The sequence below is a fragment of the Polyodon spathula genome, chromosome 14, assembly GCF_017654505.1.
Source record: "Polyodon spathula isolate WHYD16114869_AA chromosome 14, ASM1765450v1, whole genome shotgun sequence".
NCBI lineage: Eukaryota > Metazoa > Chordata > Actinopteri > Acipenseriformes > Polyodontidae > Polyodon > Polyodon spathula.
The window spans coordinates 25,223,355-25,242,943 of NC_054547.1; the positions used below are offsets into that span (position 1 = coordinate 25,223,355).

The 19,589-nt window shown below is 38.3% G+C and overlaps 1 protein-coding gene across 2 annotated transcripts in view; it reads left to right on the plus strand.

The window, feature by feature from the left end:
• Positions 1-10,986, plus strand: part of ano7 (anoctamin 7) — a 43,607-nt gene extending 32,621 nt beyond the window's left edge. The window contains exons 15-24 of one of the 2 annotated variants that reach the window (XM_041271291.1): positions 1,256-1,358; positions 1,882-1,993; positions 2,566-2,620; positions 3,098-3,195; positions 3,643-3,785; positions 4,540-4,745; positions 5,595-5,731; positions 6,304-6,394; positions 6,555-6,674; positions 8,692-10,986. In XM_041271291.1, the coding sequence (XP_041127225.1) occupies positions 1,256-1,358; positions 1,882-1,993; positions 2,566-2,620; positions 3,098-3,195; positions 3,643-3,785; positions 4,540-4,745; positions 5,595-5,731; positions 6,304-6,394; positions 6,555-6,674; positions 8,692-8,781 (1,155 nt within the window). In that variant the 3' untranslated portion in view covers positions 8,782-10,986. Of the gene's footprint in view, positions 1-1,255; positions 1,359-1,881; positions 1,994-2,565; positions 2,621-3,097; positions 3,196-3,642; positions 3,786-4,539; positions 4,746-5,594; positions 5,732-6,303; positions 6,395-6,554; positions 6,675-8,691 lie in introns of those variants that run through there. The other variant, XM_041271292.1, reaches the window with a different exon arrangement.
• Positions 10,987-19,589: the final 8,603 nt, after the last annotated feature.

The following is a 19,589-nucleotide window of genomic DNA, read 5'->3' on the forward strand; positions in this document are numbered from 1 at the left end:
AGAGTCAAATTATATGTTTTTGAAAGCTGCTAATGGAAATTTTTATTATGACTTTGTCTTTGGAGCAGCAGTTGCAGTTCTCAGGTTTCAAACGAATGAATGGATGAATAAATAAACTCTGGTTCCCAGTATCATTTAGAATTGATTCCAAACACCACTGCCCACCAGGTCCTAGATTTTTATGTCACTTATAAACTGGTTCTCATGACAACCGCTCCCCCTGTCTGGTCTCCTCATATCTGTTCTGTGCAATGGCCAGCTTTCCGTAGTTTGGCAGAGCTGCTTGTAAGATACCTGTGTTTGGTTTCCACACCTTGAGAAAAAGCTCTGTAGAGAACCACTGTTATATTGACCTCTAGTGACTCAAAATAGAATTGCTGTTTTGAAACCAGATATCCAACATGCATATACCTCTATTTAGATGTATGGTGGATGGAGGGGGGGGGGGGCATTTATCGATCCATAAAGTTACCTCACAGTCCTACATCATGTTATGTTATTTTTTGCGGATCTACTATACTTTATAAATGTTTCAGTTTAAGTTAGAGTGGACGTATCACCTAACTGAATTTTTAAAATTAAAATACACAGACTTAAAAAAACAAAAAAATGTCTTAATAGCTATAGCTACAGTGGCCCTACATAAGTCTCATTCACTCTCTCGTCTCAGATTTCATCCAATGAGAATACTGTCATGTGTTCCAAATTCTTTCTGTTATCATTGCTGGCAGCGCTCTGGTTCTTCAGAGTAATACACTGGGATCATTGGATGAATGGCATTCCAATAGTATTTTTAAATGGAGCAGGTAGGAGTTACTGATGGGAAGTGCCTGAGTTTACAAGGCTAGTGTGAGTGTTACTGTGTGGAGGAACCCAGAGCGATTCGCTCAGTACAACAATCAGCCAGTTTAATACTTTATTAAACTTCAATAACAGCAAGCAATGAAAAAAAGGTAATAAGTGAGCATGTTTACTGATTCCAGAGATTCAGAGGGGCAGTATTCTCTTCTTCCTCTGAGCTAACAAAGAGCTCTAAACAAGCTTTGATTATACATACCTGTTTTATTAGTCTTCAACAATCCTCTCCTCATCACCACTGCTTCTGGTTACATCATTCCTCAGGAACTCTTCCTGCATTATAACTACTACCTAGGTACAGCTAGACTTGGCACCTTCCAGTACTCTCTCTCTCTCTCTCTCTCTCTCTCTCTCTCTCTCTCTCTCTCTCTCTCTCTCTCTCTCCCCAACTCCACAGGCATCTAGAATCGCCAGTATCTCAGGCTCTGTACTCAATCTGCTAGTCATCATGATTCTGTCCAAAGTCTACACCAGTCTCGCCCAATTCCTCACCAGATGGGGTAAGACATCCTTTTATAGTTTTACCAAAAGCTAGAGAATTAATTTGGAGATTTGCAATGGGAATTCTGACTAACTCACTGTTTCAGGATGGAAGGAATTACCTGTTTCCACCACTAGGGGTTATTTTTATATCGACCTCCTTACAAAAATCACCATGCTCACTTTTATAAACATTTCAGAGTCAAATCATAGCAAAGTGAAATAAAGCATAAAGTAGTAAATCTTTTTTTCCAGGAGGACAGTGGCAATCGAGTGATTTAATAATTGCGTATGGCTTTTGTTATTTAGGCTTTTGAAAAGCAGCGTCATCATTGAAATTTAACCCTAAGGGTTAAAAATGAAATACGATTGATTATGAGTCTTACAAATATTTTAAAAATCTCTCGTATCTCAAAACCATGCTTTTTATTTGTTGGGTGTTGATGCTTTACTTTTTATGTAGCAGATTCCCATGCTGTGGCAGAGGTGTATGTTTCTGCATTGTTGTTTTAAAGCTCCTTATATTTCCTGTTGAACCCTTAGAAATGCACAGGACTCAGACTAAATACGAAGACGCCTTCATTTCCAAAGTCTTTTTGTTCCAGTTCATCAACTTCTACTCCTCTCCCATCTACATTGCATTCTTCAAGGGCCGGTGAGCTGCAATTATTACTACTAGAGGCTATCAAAATATAGCTTTTAAAGTAATTGTAGCTAAAAAAAATATTCCATACATTTTAGCCAATTTGAACTTCCATTCGCAACATAGGTCTCAAATGTTGTAGCAGATATGTATTTTAGTTTTAAAACATGGTGCCTGACACTTAGGTTAAAGGAAGCTCTCCATTTCTATGTCTTATTCTTGGGTTATCTGCTTGCACTTGCACTTCCCGGTTCACCCTTACAGTATTTTCTGGCATGTTAATGGCTGTAAGCATGTCTCTCAATAAGGGAAGCAGCTGATTGGTTATTGACAGGAAGCCAATGAAGGGGTGGGGACAGATTTATTTAGTTTAGTGTAGTACAAGGTATCATGTTTTGAAATGAAAAATACATGTTTGCTATAGCATGTATTAATAGAGGCAGAGACACGTTCTGGAACAATATTGTTAGCTACCATTTCTTTAAAGCTGCATGGTCCAAGGATTGATCAGAGCACAATTATTCTAATAACAGTGGAAAGCAGTGATTTTATTTCTGATTTAAAATGTACCTTTTGTCTTTAAGGTTTGTGGGCTACCCTGGACACTACCATACTTTACTGGGAATCCGAAACGAAGATGTGAGTGTCTTTAAATAGACACAGCTACAAATGCCATCGTTTTTATTTACCAGTCCCTTACTTTTTTATGATGTTTGCAATGATTATGAATAGTTGCTCTTGTATTAATATGTGTCATATTTCTCAATTGCCATCTTATAATGCTATCTTGCATGCAAGGTTTCAATTACCAGCATTGTTGCAGGAGGGAGCACTAGTTGGATGCACTGTGATGCTCTGTTTTCGCCAGAGTAAAAGCTGAGGGAGTTTAATGTAACACGCTTCTTGTAAACACTGCAGGGAGTTCTGTTGCATGTGTAGCTATATATATATCTTAAAGCTGTATCCCTCACTGACAGCTTTGAAATACACGTGCCTCTAAAACTCCCTCCATCTTCACACATGTGTTATCTGGAACATACCCACGCTTGGTTCATTTACTCAACTGGCACAGTAATGTCTAATAGCCTTTCTCCCTGACCCCCTGGCTTTTCCCAGTGTGGTGCTGGAGGCTGCCTCATTGAACTGGCTCAGGAGCTGCTGGTCATCATGGTGGGGAAGCAGGTCATCAACAATGTGCAAGAGTTCATCCTGCCGTAAGTAATCTTAATGGGGTAGCGTGGAGCCTACCATCCTACCCTCTATCACATGGTCTGCTGTATCTTCCTGAAGTTCAACTTCTGTAAGACACAGACATTTTCCTCCTTATATATCAAGTGATTTTTGAGACCTGTTTTATTATCACCGAGCCCTGACAGTAATGACGAAGGCAAGAAGATTTGTATTTGTAACTTTTCAGCATAACTATATATATATATATATATATATATATATATATATATATATATATATATATATATATATATATATATATATATATGTGTGTGTGTGTGTGTGTGTGTGTCTTTTGTTTTTTATTGATCTTTTACTACAAGTGCATAGTCCTTGCTGAAGGTTGCACATGGAGACATGGAGAAATTATATTAAAAGGTCTGTTTCTCTCTCTCTCTCACTTTCTCTCTCTGTCTCTCTGTCCCACACAGGAAGGTGAAGAGTTGGTTTCAGAAGAAGAAGCTGAAGATGAGGAATGGGGAGGAAGAGTCTGATGAGGTGCACACCCCTCCCTGGGAGGCAGACTATGAGCTGCTGCTATGTGAGGGGCTCTTTGACGAGTACTTGGAGATGGGTGAGTGTCTGGAAGGGACAATTTGAGTCAATTACAATTGTAATTGTGCATTTCGTAATTAACTGCAATTATAATATAATTGTAATTGGACCATAAAATTGATCGATTACAGTTCAATTAAGCATTTATTTGTCATTTGATTACTATTTCATTTTTGACCACATTTGGTGACCCAATTTGTTTGAAAAGTTGTATAGTATGTTTCTGTATTTGTACCTGTGATTATTACTTGGTTATTTAGAATAAATAGAGTAAGCATGTTAATGTGTGTAGTTGTTTGTGTTACTTTTAGTGTAATTGTAATTACTGCAGCATAATTGTAATTGTAATTTAACAAAATACCATTGTAATTGCAATTCCATAAATAATTGTAATTCTAATTGACCCCCAGTCTGATCCTGGAGATGTGTGGCTCATGGGGGTGTGGGGCCTACTCCCATAGCTGGTACGCAGAACTACAATGCTATCTAGGGGTAGATTCTCAAAACTGTTTAGTTCAAATTGTCATTCGCACCAATTGCAATTCTAAAATGAATAAAAAACTATTTTAGACTAAAAGCATGGCTTGCAAACAGGGATTTCTTAAATATGCATTTCTTTCAAAAGCTTCACATTTGAGACCGCTACAATAAAGGGATGTGCATGGTGGAGAAAACGTGTGGTATGCTTTGTCAGCTACAACCACTTTAACCCACCATATGTAGCTCCACCGTGCTTCTCCTTGTTAAGGATGTCATACGGTTTCCTCCCATAGTGCTGCAGTTTGGTTTCATCACAATCTTCGTGGCGGCCTGCCCGCTGGCCCCCCTCTTCGCTCTCCTCAATAACTGGGTGGAGATCCGCTTGGACGCTCAGAAGTTTGTGTGTGAGTACCGGCGGCCCGTGGTGGAGAGGGCCCAGGGGATTGGGATCTGGTTCCAAATCTTGGAGGTCATCACCCATCTCGCCGTCATCAGCAATGTAAGGGCCTCTGAGGGTTAGGTCTTCCTATCTCCTGGCTTGTTTGGTAAATACTAAGATACAAGAAATAAAGCCTGAATTACAAAATATTTCCTAATATACTGTATATGGCATTTCTATATATTCTCTCCTCCAGTAGTGGTTTAGATTAAAAAGTCTTTGTTGATTAAATATCTTGGTATAGCTGAGATATCTGTCTTCAAATGCATGCATGATTTTAGTGAGCAATCAGTCCCACAAGTACAGTGATTTCCCAATATTAATATTGAACTGTCAATACAGGGTTACTACCTGGGAAAGAGTTCCTTTTCATTTTACTTTAGCCAGATCAGTTGTTACTGGTCAATACAGTTTGTCTTTCACCAGCTTGATCCAGAAATGCTCAATTGGATTCAGAACTTGGTTCACTGGGCCTATTAACAAAATCAAATTTTATTACATGTGAATAATTTTGAAATTAATAAAGGTTGTTAATATATATGGGCATTGCTATATATACTCAGATAAATAATCAGATTTCAGTGTTTTCAGCCACAACAAATTTTCTAGAAAGTAACCCAGTTCAAGATTGAATACATACTAAGTATTTCCTAAATTGCAAAAGCAGTCTGTAGTTTTGAGTAGAGTTGTCCCACCTAGACCTGTAAACAGGTGTGCAGAGTTCCTGTTTAGAGATTTGAGCACCAGGGAAGCAGAGAAGGGCTTCCCAAATAACATATTTTTAAAAACAGGTAAGGTACTGAATTGCCTACTATACTCCCAAAATACAAGAAGGACAGCAAATTTTACATCTACTGTTGTATATGCTCAAAACAAGAAGCAAAGATACTGACAGCATTCCTGTGGCAGGCTTTCTTGCTTGCCTTCACCTCAGACTTCCTTCCGCGCCTCTATTACCGCTACAAGAACCACGGCAGCCTGGTAGGATATGTCAACTTCACCCTGGCCTACGCACCCGAGGACTTCTCAAATCACACCCAGTGCAGGTACAGTGCAGCAGTGTGAGACATAATGAAGAGACAGGACAACTATCTGTGGAGAGACTTTGAAGAATGGCTTTATGAACATTATAATGCACCGTTCTTATGTGTAAAAATAGAAAAAACAACAATGTGGTTGAGGGAGACGTGCACAGTGCTGGTCTGTCTAATGCCTATCTGAAGGGATACTTTTTTAAAGACAGAGCCAGAATCGTGTACCTACAAGAAAACTAGAGGGCTTTGCTATGTATGGTACCACATCAAATCTCACCACTGTGCATGTCCACTAGTTACATACAGTAGGTCTCAAATGTGCAGTTTTGAAGAAAAAAAAAAAACATGTCACAGCAAACATGTATTTTCATTTTACAATATGGTATATGATTTTACTTTAGGATAAAGAAAGTTCTCAGTTTCTATGGCTTATTCCAAGTATATTTGTTGTACTTCCTGAGTCATTTCAGCTTCTGGATCACGTTACTGGCTGAAATCATGTCAGTCAATAGGAGAAGCAGCTGGTTGGCTAATGAAAGATGCCATTGTTTACCTTAATCTATATTTGTGTTTGAAATCACCAGGTACAGAGAATACAGACAAGTCAATGGGGATTATTCACCGACCTATTTCAACTTATTGGCGATTCGGTTGGGATTTGTCATTATCTTCGAGGTAAGGTCCAAACTCATGAAGACTCATTTTAATGTGACTGAGATTGGGACAAAAGTGGATGGGTAAAAATAATGCATGCATTTACATGAACAGAACTGTATTGAGTGCATTTAACACTCTTCTTTTCCTCAATGTACATCTCCCTGCCCCGTTCATCCAGCACATTGTGTTCTTCATCGGTCGTATAATTGACCTGATTGTACCAGACATCCCAGAGGAAGTAGAGATCAAGGTGAAGAGGGAGCACTACATTGCCAAAGAGGCCCTGGCTGAGAACCAGGTAATCTGTACTACCCTGTGCTGACTGGGCTCAATTCAAACACACTACCTAAATGGGGAATAGTGTGGCCAGACAATTGTCAGTTTTTGGAATTCACTCCTGGAATATAGTACAGTAGTTGTATGTTGATGGTTTTTCACTGTTGTGGTACCCAATGAGCAGTACAGGTAATTTCCCAGAACGGTACAATTTGCCAGTTTGTGAATGGCTGATTTTGAAAACAAATCTTTAAAAAAAGAAAATTTGTGGGGGGGTGAGAGAACGGGACCTAGAATATTTGAAATTTCAGGGCTTTTTTTGGTATTTGAAATGCAGGGCCCAATTCATAAAGCTCTGGATAAAGCTCTACTTGGTTAAATTAAACACCAGTTTTATTCTAATTACATTGTTCTTGATATATTATATATATATATATATATATATATATATATATATATATATATATATATACATAGAGATGGAGAGAGAGAGAGAGAGAGAGAGAGAGATCGATCTTTTCTCATCATTTAATTAGTATCAATTAACAGGCTTTTGTGCCGAAATTAATACTCAAATTCGAGATATATCACATACACATATATATATATATATATATATATATATATATATATATATATATACTATATATATATATATATATATATATATATAGCTCTGGACATACAGCTCTGGAAAAAATTAAGAGACCACTGCAAAATTATCAGTTTCTCTGGTTTTACTATTTATAGGTATGTGTTTGGGTAAAATGAACATTTTTGTTTTATTCTATAAACTACTGACAACATTTCTTCCAAATTCCAAATAAAAATATTGTCATTTAGAGCATTTATTTGCAGAGAATGACAACTGGTCAAGATAACAAAAAAGATTCAGTGTTGTCAGACCTCGAATAATGCAAAGAAAATAAGTTCATATTCATTTTTAAACAACACAATACTAATGTTTTAACTTAGGAAGAGTTCAGAAATCAATATTTGGTGGAATAACCCTGATTTTCAAGCACAACTTTCAATGCTCTTGGCATGCTCTCCACCAGTCTTTCACATTGATGTTGGGTGACTTTATGCCACTCCTGGTGCAAAAATTCAAGCTGCTCGGCTTTGTTTGATGGCTTGTGACCATCAATCTTCCTCTTGGTCACATTCCAGAGGTATTCAATGGGGTTCAGGTCTGGAGATTGGGCTGGCCATGACAGGGTCCTGATCTGGTGGTCCTCCATCCACACCTTGATTGACCTGACTGTGTGGCATGGAGCATTGTCCTGTTGGAAAAACCAATCCTCAGAGTTGGGGAACATTGTCAGAGCAGAAGGAAGCAAGTTTTCTTCCAGGACAACCATTAGTATTGTGTTGTTAAAAATGAATATGAACTTATTTTCTTTGCATTATTCGAGGTCTGACAACACTGCATCTTTTTTGTTATTGTGACCAGTTGTCATTTTCTGCAGTTTTTAGACAGATTTCATTTATTTATTTCCATTTGTATTTATTGTCCAGTTTTGATCGAATAAAAACAGTTCTTTGCTCATATTTTGCTGTCATATAACACAGAAAATAATATCTGGTACATACCAGGTTTTGTGCATGACAGGTAAGATTAAGGTAATTATTTAATTGGCTATATAACCTCTTTAAAGGGGTAATAATCATTTTGTTATTCTTTAGTTTCCCTGAGTTTATTTTCAAGTCAGCCCATTTATCCTGCCACAAAGGTATAGATTCACTCCCTGTGCAGCAGCTATTAGGATCCCACCTGACCCTACCTATGTGCAACAAAGGGAGTTTACAGTTGCAGGTGGGATCTTAATATCTGTTGCACAGGGACTGAACCTACAGTGTGGTGTCAATTACAAAGTGAAAACAAAGTCTGTAAATATAATATTTTACTGATAAGGGACTTGAAATAAAGCTATTATCCATACCAATAAGAAAACATTTTTTTAAAGCTGTGGTAATTCAATTAAAGATTTCTTAATTCAATGACTGTCAGTTCTTAATCACTTTACCTGGGCTTGCAGGCTTTGGGAAAAGCACTTTTGGAAGAGACAGACCAGCAACCCGAACTCAGGGAACGGCACAAGCCAAAACCTTATGGAGGCCATGATTGAACGAGCTCTGCAATCCCGTCTGGAGCAGGCGACTCTGTCACCAACACTCCCCCCCATCCCTGAGGACCAGCAGCCATCCTGAGGGGGTCCAGCCTGTCCCAGAAGATCACAGTCATCTCTGGCTTGAACAAACATTGCCTCCCATCACACAGCCTGGAGCTGTCAAATCATTCGACTTCTCTGATAATCAAATCAGCATGTTCCCGAAAACCAGTCTCAAACTGAAGCCTTACCTCCATGGTTTTTATGTCTTTATTCACAACAGTCATAGTTTATGTTACTCGATATCCAGAGACTCTACAGATCATTTTGTGTGTTAAATGTCTACAGATTCGAAGTCTACAGAGTCAAAGAAACTTTTTGTTAACCATACATTGGGAACAGATTGCCAAGTGTAATCAAAAATACAAATGCAAATGTCTGTTTAACATACCTTTGACGTGTAATAGAACATTAGAAACCAATATCGTCAATTGCAAGGGAATGATTGTGTATGGTTGTACTGTAAGTATGCTTGTGATTAAAGGTTACATTTGCCAACTCTACAAATTAATTCTATCTGATTGATTTTTTTTGTATTGCAATATATAGTTTTCTTTTATGAAGATGGTTTTAAACACAAGGTCAGTCATTTTATCTATACCCAGTATTAGTTTGCATTCAAATGGCCTCATCTATTTCCATATGTATTAAAAGGTATAAAGTGTGCTTTGTTAACACTAGTAAAATGGTGTAAAATCATTCAAATTTACACCATTGAAATTATTGGTTTCCAAAAACATGCGGAAAACACTATTTAAATACTAGAAATGTGATTTAAACAGGAGCTTAATGCCCTGCGGGGCAGTATTAGTTGTATTTATAACAAAAAGAGGCTGTTTTCTGTTGTATCTCAATGGGCTGTATAAACCTGGCACAAAACCATACACAGCATTTCTGCTAGGAAAAAACGTAGCCTGTCACAATGACCTGTTACTTAATATTTTACTGATGTTGTGTAATATTCTGCATCCCCTTGAATTCTGCATCCCCTGACATTACCCTTTATAAAATAAGATGAAAGTTCTTCAGTTTAAAATATGTTTCAGTTAAATTCACTGCGTAGCTTTATTTTCAAATGACAAAATATGTACATTTAAACTATTTGTAAACCAACGCAAATAATTTTTTAATGTAAAAAAGATTGCCATGAGCAAATTACTCTTACTCACACAAGTCAGCACTGTTGGATGATGACTCATGAATGTGCAATCCTCCTGCTCAAAACAATCACAACTAAAAATGAAACTGCGCATGCGGCAATCAGTCAGGAGATGCAGAATTCAACAGCGGAACGCTTATTACACGGATAACTAAAGCCATTTTCACAAGTTTTGCACAGCCTGGGTATATCTGATTATAGTCACGCACAAGAACATTACATGCTGACTGAAATTTTAATCCTTCATAGCCACAGAGAGTGCGAATCATATTAAAGCGTCTTTTCTTGCATCCTGTGCATTTATTACAAGTGCTGTGATACTCCTGATCTCCATTTCTCTTTACCAAAATGGTCAATCACAACATTGATGGCTGGGTCGGCATATGGTTGCAAGTCACTGTCACTGTTTGATTATTTGTCTGGGTTTAAAAAAATGTCAATGCATGTCAGAATATCCAGATAATTTTCTGGAAATCTTGCTATTAACGAGTCGATGAGCTCTTGAATGTAGTTAGCCGAAACATTGTTACAGGATCTAATGCTCCTCTCATCTGTGTATGACATTTTGATGCCCCTGTAAACGTGTAAGGATGAAACTGTAAGTGTGAATTTGCTTTAGTAACCCCTGTGTTTGAGCATTCCCATTAGTTGCCTTTTCATCAAGTTCCAACACAAGGGGCGGTATAGCACCCAATTCAGTATCCCCTCAGAAATCTGTATCCCAGGTGCATTGCACATGCATAAAATGAGATCGTCCCACGGGCACGGCTGATTCTTCTTTTTCTCGTGTCTGATGTAAAATACGAGTGATGTGCATGTGCAGCAGTGGTCAGCTGCGTTTTGTAATCATTTACTAATGTTTTTGACAGGACGACATGATGTTTTTGTGATATGTAGTCAGCTATGGTCTGTTTTCATTAAAGTATTTGACAATCAATAAATCTTTATTTTATATAGTGCCTTTCATAGTGGTCCACCGTCACAAAGTGCTTTACAAGATGCAGTAACAACAAGAAAATCCATAATACTTCATGATTAGGGTTAGGGTTAGTGTTCAGTTTATTTTAAAAAAAATGCATAATTGTGGCAGTGTGCTCTGCCCCTTTGTGTATTTTGTTTTCTATGTTGTATGGCAGCCAAATGATCATTTAGAGATATCTTAAATTCATTTATAGATATCTCTAATATTTGAAGATAACTGAAAATATTTAAAGATATCTCAAAATCATTTTAAGATATCTAAAATACATTTAGAGATATCTCAAAATCATTTACAGATATCTTTAAATTGAGCTTTAAATGAGATAACGAAAATACATTTTTAGATATCTTTAAATCGTTTTAAATGTTTTTCAGATATCTTTAAATACTTTTCAGAGCTCTTCATGCCCTGTTCATTTAAATATATCTCAAAATCATTTACAGATATCTCTAAATTATTTGAAGATATATTCAAATAATTTCCTGTTCATTTGGAGATATCTGTAAATAGACAGGAAGTCCATTCAAAACACTGAGCACTTTCACTGGAAGTTATTTTGAGATATCTTGAAATGATTTAGAGAAATCTTTAAATAATATGTGGATTAGGCTAGCATGGTCCGCCAAACTGTCATTTAGGTTTTAAAAGATATCTGTAATGACATTGTAATGTAATGTAAATGAGGTTTTAAAAGATATCTGTAAATCATTTTATATCGTGAAATGACTTCCTGTGAAAATACTCTATGTTTTCAATGGACTTCCTGTCCATTTAAAAATATCTTTAAATGAACAGGTAGTTATTTAGAGATATCGCTAAATGATTTACAGATAACTTTAAATGAACAGGAAGTTATTTGAAGATATCTTCAAATTATTTAGAGATATCTTTAAAACCCTAATTTTAAGATATCTCTAAATGACAGTTTGACGTCCCATGCTAGCACAAGCCATATGGTTTCCATAGTATTTAAAGATATCTGTAAAACTGATTTACATATATCTTCTAATTCATTTTAGATATCTTAACATCTGCACAATTAAAGATCTCTGGAATTCAATTTGAGATATCTCAAAATACAGATATCTCTAAATATTTCAAGATGAAATGCAATTTGAGATATCTCTAAATGATAATTTGGCTTGCCATAATGTTGCATGTGGTGTGTTAATGTTGGTGTATAGGTATTGGTGCACGGGATATAAATGGGTCTGTGTAGCACGAGTGATTTAAAATATATAGTTTGTACTTAGACATGGGGATTGCACTTCACCTTGAGTGCATTTAAAGTATTTAAGCACAGGGTTGCACAAATTAGTTCACCTGCTGGGATTCAAGTGAATAATTAATTAGTAATTGAATCCCGGCACAACAGTATATATATATATATATATATATATATATATATATATATATATATATATATATGCACATTTCACTCACTCTGGGTTGTGTGTTCAGTGAGTGGAGAACAGGTGTGGAGGAGGAGAAAATAAAAAGTAAGAAATGTCATAAAATAATCACTACAGCATGCTGGAAACACCAGCATGGTATTTGTCTATTTATTTTGACCTGAAGTGCTGTTTGGTAGTCTTTTTATTTTTCTGTCTGTTTATTAAACATACTGAGCATCGCTGTGTCTCAGTTTCAACTCCAGTACTGCCTGCTTGTGTGATTCTTTCTAGCCTGATGTCACCCCTACATCCAGCCTTTTCACAATAATACAGTAAATACACTAGAAAGTGTATAATACATGATAGAAGCACATTACATGAAATAGTACATTAAATACAGCTGAAAGTGCATAATACATGATAGAAGCATATCACAATGATCTTACTTGAGCAATCTGTTGTGTTTTGTTAAAAACAAGTCTTTTTTTTTTTGGTAATACAAGCTTACATGATATTAAAAGTAGTCTGTTTTTTTAAATATATTTTTGGGATTTCAAAACTATATAGATATATCCGTTATTGTTCAGAGATGTCTATATGTTTATTTTATATACAGTACACACACAACACACTCGCACACACAAGATTGATATTGGGTGTTTATACAGTAAGAAACACAGGGGATACCAAATTGGACAGCTGACAATCGATCAATCGTTATTTTATATAGCGCCTTTCATTGTGCACCACCATCACAAACCGCTTTACAAGATAGTGAGGAACAATGCATAAAACATTAAATACATTGAAATACAGGGCATAGTACATTAAATACAAACAGTAAAACAAAATGCGAATACATTAAATACAAAGCTAGGGTGTTAATTCTAAACATTGTGGATGCATGTGTCATACAGAATCATATGAATAAGTTGGAGTGAGAAACCTGAAATAGCAATTTAGACAACAGCTAATGACAGATATCAGGCTTAAAGAGTATTAAAAGCAAAAGAAAACAAGTGGGTCTTGAGAGTTGATTTGAAGTGAGTGACTGTGGGAGCTACAGACACTAAAGCTGGGAGAGAGTTCCAGAGAGTCGGGGCTATGAAGCTAAAAGGGCGCTCTCCAAGTGTGGTGCACTTTTCCTTGGGTATAACAAGCAAGCCAGAGTCAGAGGACCTCAGCTTGCATGCAGGGACACAGTGGGTCAGCAGGTTGGAGAGATACTCTGGACCTGTGTGATGAAGGGTCTTGTAGGCAACCAGGAGAATTTTGAACGTAATCGTGAACTTTACAGGTAGCCAGTGCAGCTGGGCAAGACAGGGTGTAATGTGATCATGTTTTTTATATCTGGTAAGGATCCTAGCAGCGGCATTTAGAACCAGCTGCAATCGGTTTATGGTGCATGACGGAAGACTACCATAGAGAGAGTTGGAGTAGTCAACTCGAGAGGAGATGAATGCATGACAAAGAATGTCTGCATCCGGGAGGGAAAGGTAGGGACGGACCTTTGAGATGTTTTGGAGGTGGTAGAAGGAGGATTTGATTACAGAAGAGATTTGGGTATCAAAGGGAGGTTACTATCCAGAAGTACACAAAGGCTTCGTACAGTGGTGGAAGGCAGCAGTAGACAGTTTCCATGGTTCAAGGAAGCAATATTGAAATTGTGGAATTGAGCTTTTGATCGTAGAAGAAGTTCAGATTTGTAAGTATTGAGCGGAATAAAATTGGCAGCCATTCAGGTCTTGATGTCTTGAATGCAAGCTGAGAGTTGGACCATGGCAGAGGGAAAACCAGGGTCTAGTTTTAAGTAGAGCTGGGTGTTATCTGCATAGTAGTGAAACATGAGGCTATGTTGCTGGATGAGGTGACTGAAATAAAACATGTAGATGTTGAAGGGACACCGCAAGTGACTGGGTTTGTGTCACCACTGCTTCCATCATAGAAAACAGACTGCATGTGTCCAGATAGGTAAGAGGAGAGGAGAGAGATCCCAGCATACTTCTGAAGGAGGTCAAGAAGAATGCTATGATCTATGGTATGAAAAGCAGCAGTGAGGTCAAGGAAGATAAGGACAGAGGGAGTATCAGCATCAGCATTAAGCAGAAGATCATTTACAATCCGGAGCAGAGCAGTTTTGGTACTATGATGCGGCCGGAAGCCAGACTGCTGAGATTCAAGCAGATTGTTATCTGTGAGATGTTTCATCAGCTGGCTGGCTAAAGCCCTTTCAAGACTTTTGGAGAGAAAAGGAAGATTGGATATGGGACAGAAGTTTGATAAGACAGAGGATTTTTTGAGCACTGACAGCAGGAACCAGGCTTGAAACCAGGGACAGGTTGAGAGTGTGCGTAATGGAAGGAGCAAGATGGACGAGATTTGTTGGCCTGGGGTCCAAGGGGCATGTGGCTGTAGTTGATTTCAACAATAGGGTGGAGACATCAGTAATGGAGAGAGGACAGAAGGAAAAGAGAGCAGGCGGGGCAATCGGAGGAGAGTCAAGGTGGTCAAGTACTATACCGGGTTTGATGCAGGAGAGCTTAGAATAAATGGTGTTGATTTTGTTTTGAAAGAAAGAGGAGAAATTATGGCAGATCAGCGAGGAGGATGAATGGGATATGGATTTATCAATGGCAGGCAGACTTAAGCAGTCAATGTTTGAGGGTATACCATGGAGTTGCAATGTTTCTTCACTGTTCTGGTTGTGAGCGGAGCAACTGTGTCGATGATCTGAGTAAGGGTGGCTTTGTAGAGGGACACCGCATCATCGACCAAAGATGGAAAAGTACCAGTCAGAGGAGAAGAAGAGACACATTCTGCATTATAAATATAGCAGATTTTTGGGATGGAAGGAAATAACAGTATCAGTAGTAGCTGAAGGTGTGGGAAAATTAATATTGACAGTGATTAGGAAATGGTCAGAGAGAAAGAGATATCTGAAAGTGAGAGATTAGAGATATCAAGACCCCTGGTGATAGCAGATCCAGAGTGTGTCCACGGGTGTGAGTGAGGATGTTGACAGATTGAAAGAGACCAAGACAGTCCAGGAACGTGAGAAAGTCGGCCACTAGAGGGGAAGAAGACAAATCAACATGGATGTTGAAATCACCTAGGAGTAGAATTTTGTCAGTTGAAGTGCAGACCAGGGAGAGAAATTGCGAGAACCCAGCAATAAAAGCAGGGTTATCCTTTGGTGGACGATAGATAACAGAATGTATAGTTTGTAGCAGGTAGTACAGGGGGAGAGGGAGATAGTAACAGTATCTGAAGCAAATAATTACCAGTGTTCATTCTAAGAGAGGAGAAAGAGTGAGCACGCTTTGTCCAGGAGATCCAGACATTAGGTTTCAGAGTGGGAATAAGGCCTCTAATAGCCATTGGGAGAGATTTGGAAAAGGTCCTTGCTCTACCTGTCCTCGCTCTGACTGTCACAGTTCAGACTGCCCTTAGACGTGTGGCCCTTAGACTGCCACAGCTCAGACTGCCCTTGGACGTGTGGCCCTTAGACTGCCACAGCCCAGACTGTCCTTGGACGTGTGAGCTGTGGCAGTCCATCCAATGTCCACTTAGATTTAGCTTGCTAACTCTATCTTAAGTAATATAATGCAAATGTAATACAACAAGGTAACTCAATCCAAACATACAAGGTGACCCTTTATTCCATTGTGGTGTGTAGCAGATAAAGGTTTACCACTGGAAGCAATGTAGTGCATACTTTCACAATGGCAGGGTCATAACATTCAATGATATAAAAAATATATATATCACCTGGGTCACATTTGTAAGTCTGTAACACACTAACTTTGTATTGTTGCCCCATGATTGCATGCGAATTGCACCAATAGATTATACTGTACATAACTAAATTCATATTTTGGTATTAGAAACCATATTTACAGAAACGACCACCAGACCGGAACCCCACAACGATGAAGACCCCCCAGAAAACCATGTGTCACGCCCTCCAACTGACATTCAAGAAATAGACACCCCACAGAGACCCATTCCTGATGAACAGCACATTGAGACATATCTGTTAGAGCACCAAACACAATTAAAAACTATACTGATCACACATTTAACATCCTTAGCCACATAATTAGCCAGCATAGATAAGACAGTGAGCTCATGTTTGTATGAACAGCAGCGTCAGAATGAGATTCTGTCCAACATCAACATGAATCTTTCTGAGCTGAATGAACTACAAAGCTCAACGGTCACAGCAATTAAAGACCTCACTTTGACCACAAGGGAGTTGACCAATAGTGGTAATTCTGGAACTGCCACTCAAAGCGCAGTGCCCACCTCCACTGCTGCAGAAGGAAAGAGAGTTGACAAACATTATGTTACTTACTGTAACCCTGGTTCCCTGAAAGAGAAGATGGCCACCAAAACATAGTTTATGGAATATAAAGCCTGCCTATTGGTAGGTGTCACTGAGATCTTACTATCAAAGCTGTTGAAAGGCCCCCTTCCCTCGGTGACCTCCTCGTTCCCGCCTACTGAGGGGATAAAACCGTCATGCAGGGAAGGCTCTGATCTCTTTTCGCATCAAAACTGTGAAGACGACCGAACCAGGGTTACGGAAAGTAACCTAATGATATCGGGCCAGTTCAAGAGCAGATAACAGTGTTGATAGTTGCATCAGGGTTAGATACAGGTGCAGGTGAAATACAAAGTACCACAGACTGGGTTAAGTGCAGGATTAAATACAGTAAAATATAAAATATAAAATAGGGAGCAGATAAGTGCAAGTTAAAGTGCATTAAAGGCAGAGTGCTATATTGTCCAGAGGGAGAGTTGACTTTTACAAGTGTTGTCTGAATAGGTGTGTCTTGAGGAGGCGCCAGAAGGTGGTCAGGGACTGGGCAGTCCTGATATTCATAGGAAGGTCGTTCGACCACTGCAGGGCGAGGGTGGAGAAGGAGTGGGCTCTGGAGGCAGGAGAGCGTACAGGAGGTACAGCCAGTCTTCTAGTGCAGACGGAGTGGAGAGTTTGGGTGGGGGTGTAGGGAAGTATCCAGTTGGAAACGTGACTGGACAGAGAGGCAGAGTCACACTGTCCTACAGGCTACAGGGAGCTCTACGAAACAGCCCACTTCCAAACACAGGGCAAAACCCTTCTGTTTGGGGACTTCAATGCCCGGACAAGTAGAGAACTATACTTTATTCCCACAATGGGAAACAGGCACATATTTGGAGATAATATACCATTTCAAAACACAACTAAAACCTTGAAATACCTACAATAGCCAGATAAACATGAGTGGCAAGAAACAACTAGAGCTGAGGAAAAGTCTAGGCCTGTGCATAGTGTATGGGAGAGTGAGAGGAGACTCTCTAGGTCACATTTAGTTCCCCATTGGTCAGCAGTACCATAGACTATGCAATAACAGACCTAGACATCATTGATATAAATGCACTGACAGACCCCAATCTTACCTAATCTGTAGTTGAGTATCAGAATGTGGAATAGGTTCTTATATTCTGTCCCTAAATATTTCTTTAGGTTTCATTCTTCTGTGCGATGTCGCTAAACTTCTGGAGACCTGGATTCTTGCATACATTATTTGCAGCTAAGACTGTCCTCAACCTAAAGAAAAGCCCCAAACCTACCCACAGTAATCCCCTACAAACCTTCTCCCACTCCCTCCACAGTACAAATGAGATCACAGAACACTACCAGCAAACCGTAAACTCCCCAGAAATTAAACAAATGATAAGTGCTTTCCTGAACAAAATCAGACCAAAAAATATATAAATTTGGCCGTTACATATCTAAACACCATTTTCAAAACAACTGCAGAAAAATCACAATGCAAAGTATCACCAAAGATTGCTAAAAAAATGAAAAGAAAAACGAGAAGAGGTAGTTTGACAGAGAATGTGCAAAATTAAGACAAAAAGTAAAAAAAAAAAAAAAAAAAAAGGCTAATCTGAAACACACTGTCCCAGATTGAAGCGGCCATAGACAACAACTCCTTCTGGCAAACCTGGAACAAACTGAAACCCAACAAAAAGACACGCCCAACAGCAATCCAAAACGGTCAAATCTGGACAGAACATTTCCAGCACCTATATAAAGAATCCAAACCGAAGCCCTCACACCATATTGATGGACATTACATAAGCAAATGGATGTCATTTTTTTGGAATACCACGTTCCTTCTCAAAAATGTGTTTTAATATTAACCTTTATAAAGGAAAACATCTGTTTTAATGAATGTTCATGCACCTATTTCAGTGCAATGTAGTTTCTTCATTGTAATAAAGAAATAGGCCTTGAATTTTATTTCTGTTTCTTCATTAAAAAAAAAAAAAAAAAAAAAGTTTTCTGGGGAGTCAAAAAATACATTAACTTTGACTCATGTACTAAGGGTTACTCTTCAATGAATTTATGATTGAGTTCTGGTGTACTTTTTCATGGTAAACTGAGCATGCATGACCTAGAAACTCAGCTGTAAGCTCAGCAGAATATCCCAAAAACTGGGCTGAATTTAGAAAAGCAAGCGGCCCAGAAATCGGACGTTATCTGAAAAGCAAAGCGTTTCAGAACCCTGAGAACAGGGGCAGTCTATACGTAAAATTGTGATTACATTACAGATAAACAAAACTGTAATAGTGGGCAGGAAATATATTTGCACTTAAAATAAATCACGCAAACGATTATAGATACAGTATATGCTATTTGAAAGAAAAAAGTAGATCACCAAAGAAAGCCAATTCTTACATTCGTGCATAACATGCTAATTTATATAAAGTAATAGTCATCCATAGTTTGTTATATTAGTACAGCAAAATACCACGTTATATTTTAATAAAAAGGTGCTGGAAAGCAGATCTCCCTCCCTCCCTCTCTCACTCTCTCTCCGACTACAATTTTAAAAACAGGGAGGAAGAAACTAATATTAATAGACTAAGGTTAGGACATACAGCATTAAATCATTATTTGCACAGGATTGGAAGTCATGAATGAGAATGGGTTATTTAGCAATTGTGGTGATCAAGAAACAATGGAACATATATTCCAGAAATACAACACATATTCAGCAAAGAAACATATTAAACAGCAAGTCAAGGGATATAGAAATTGAAGTAGCTACTGTAAATTATATTTGAAATTGGAAAAGATATAAAGGATGCAATGGATACACATATAAGATAGAGGGCGCGCGCGTCACGTCCAACTAGATGGCATGCGCCCAAAAAACCCTAAAAAGTGACGCGCGTG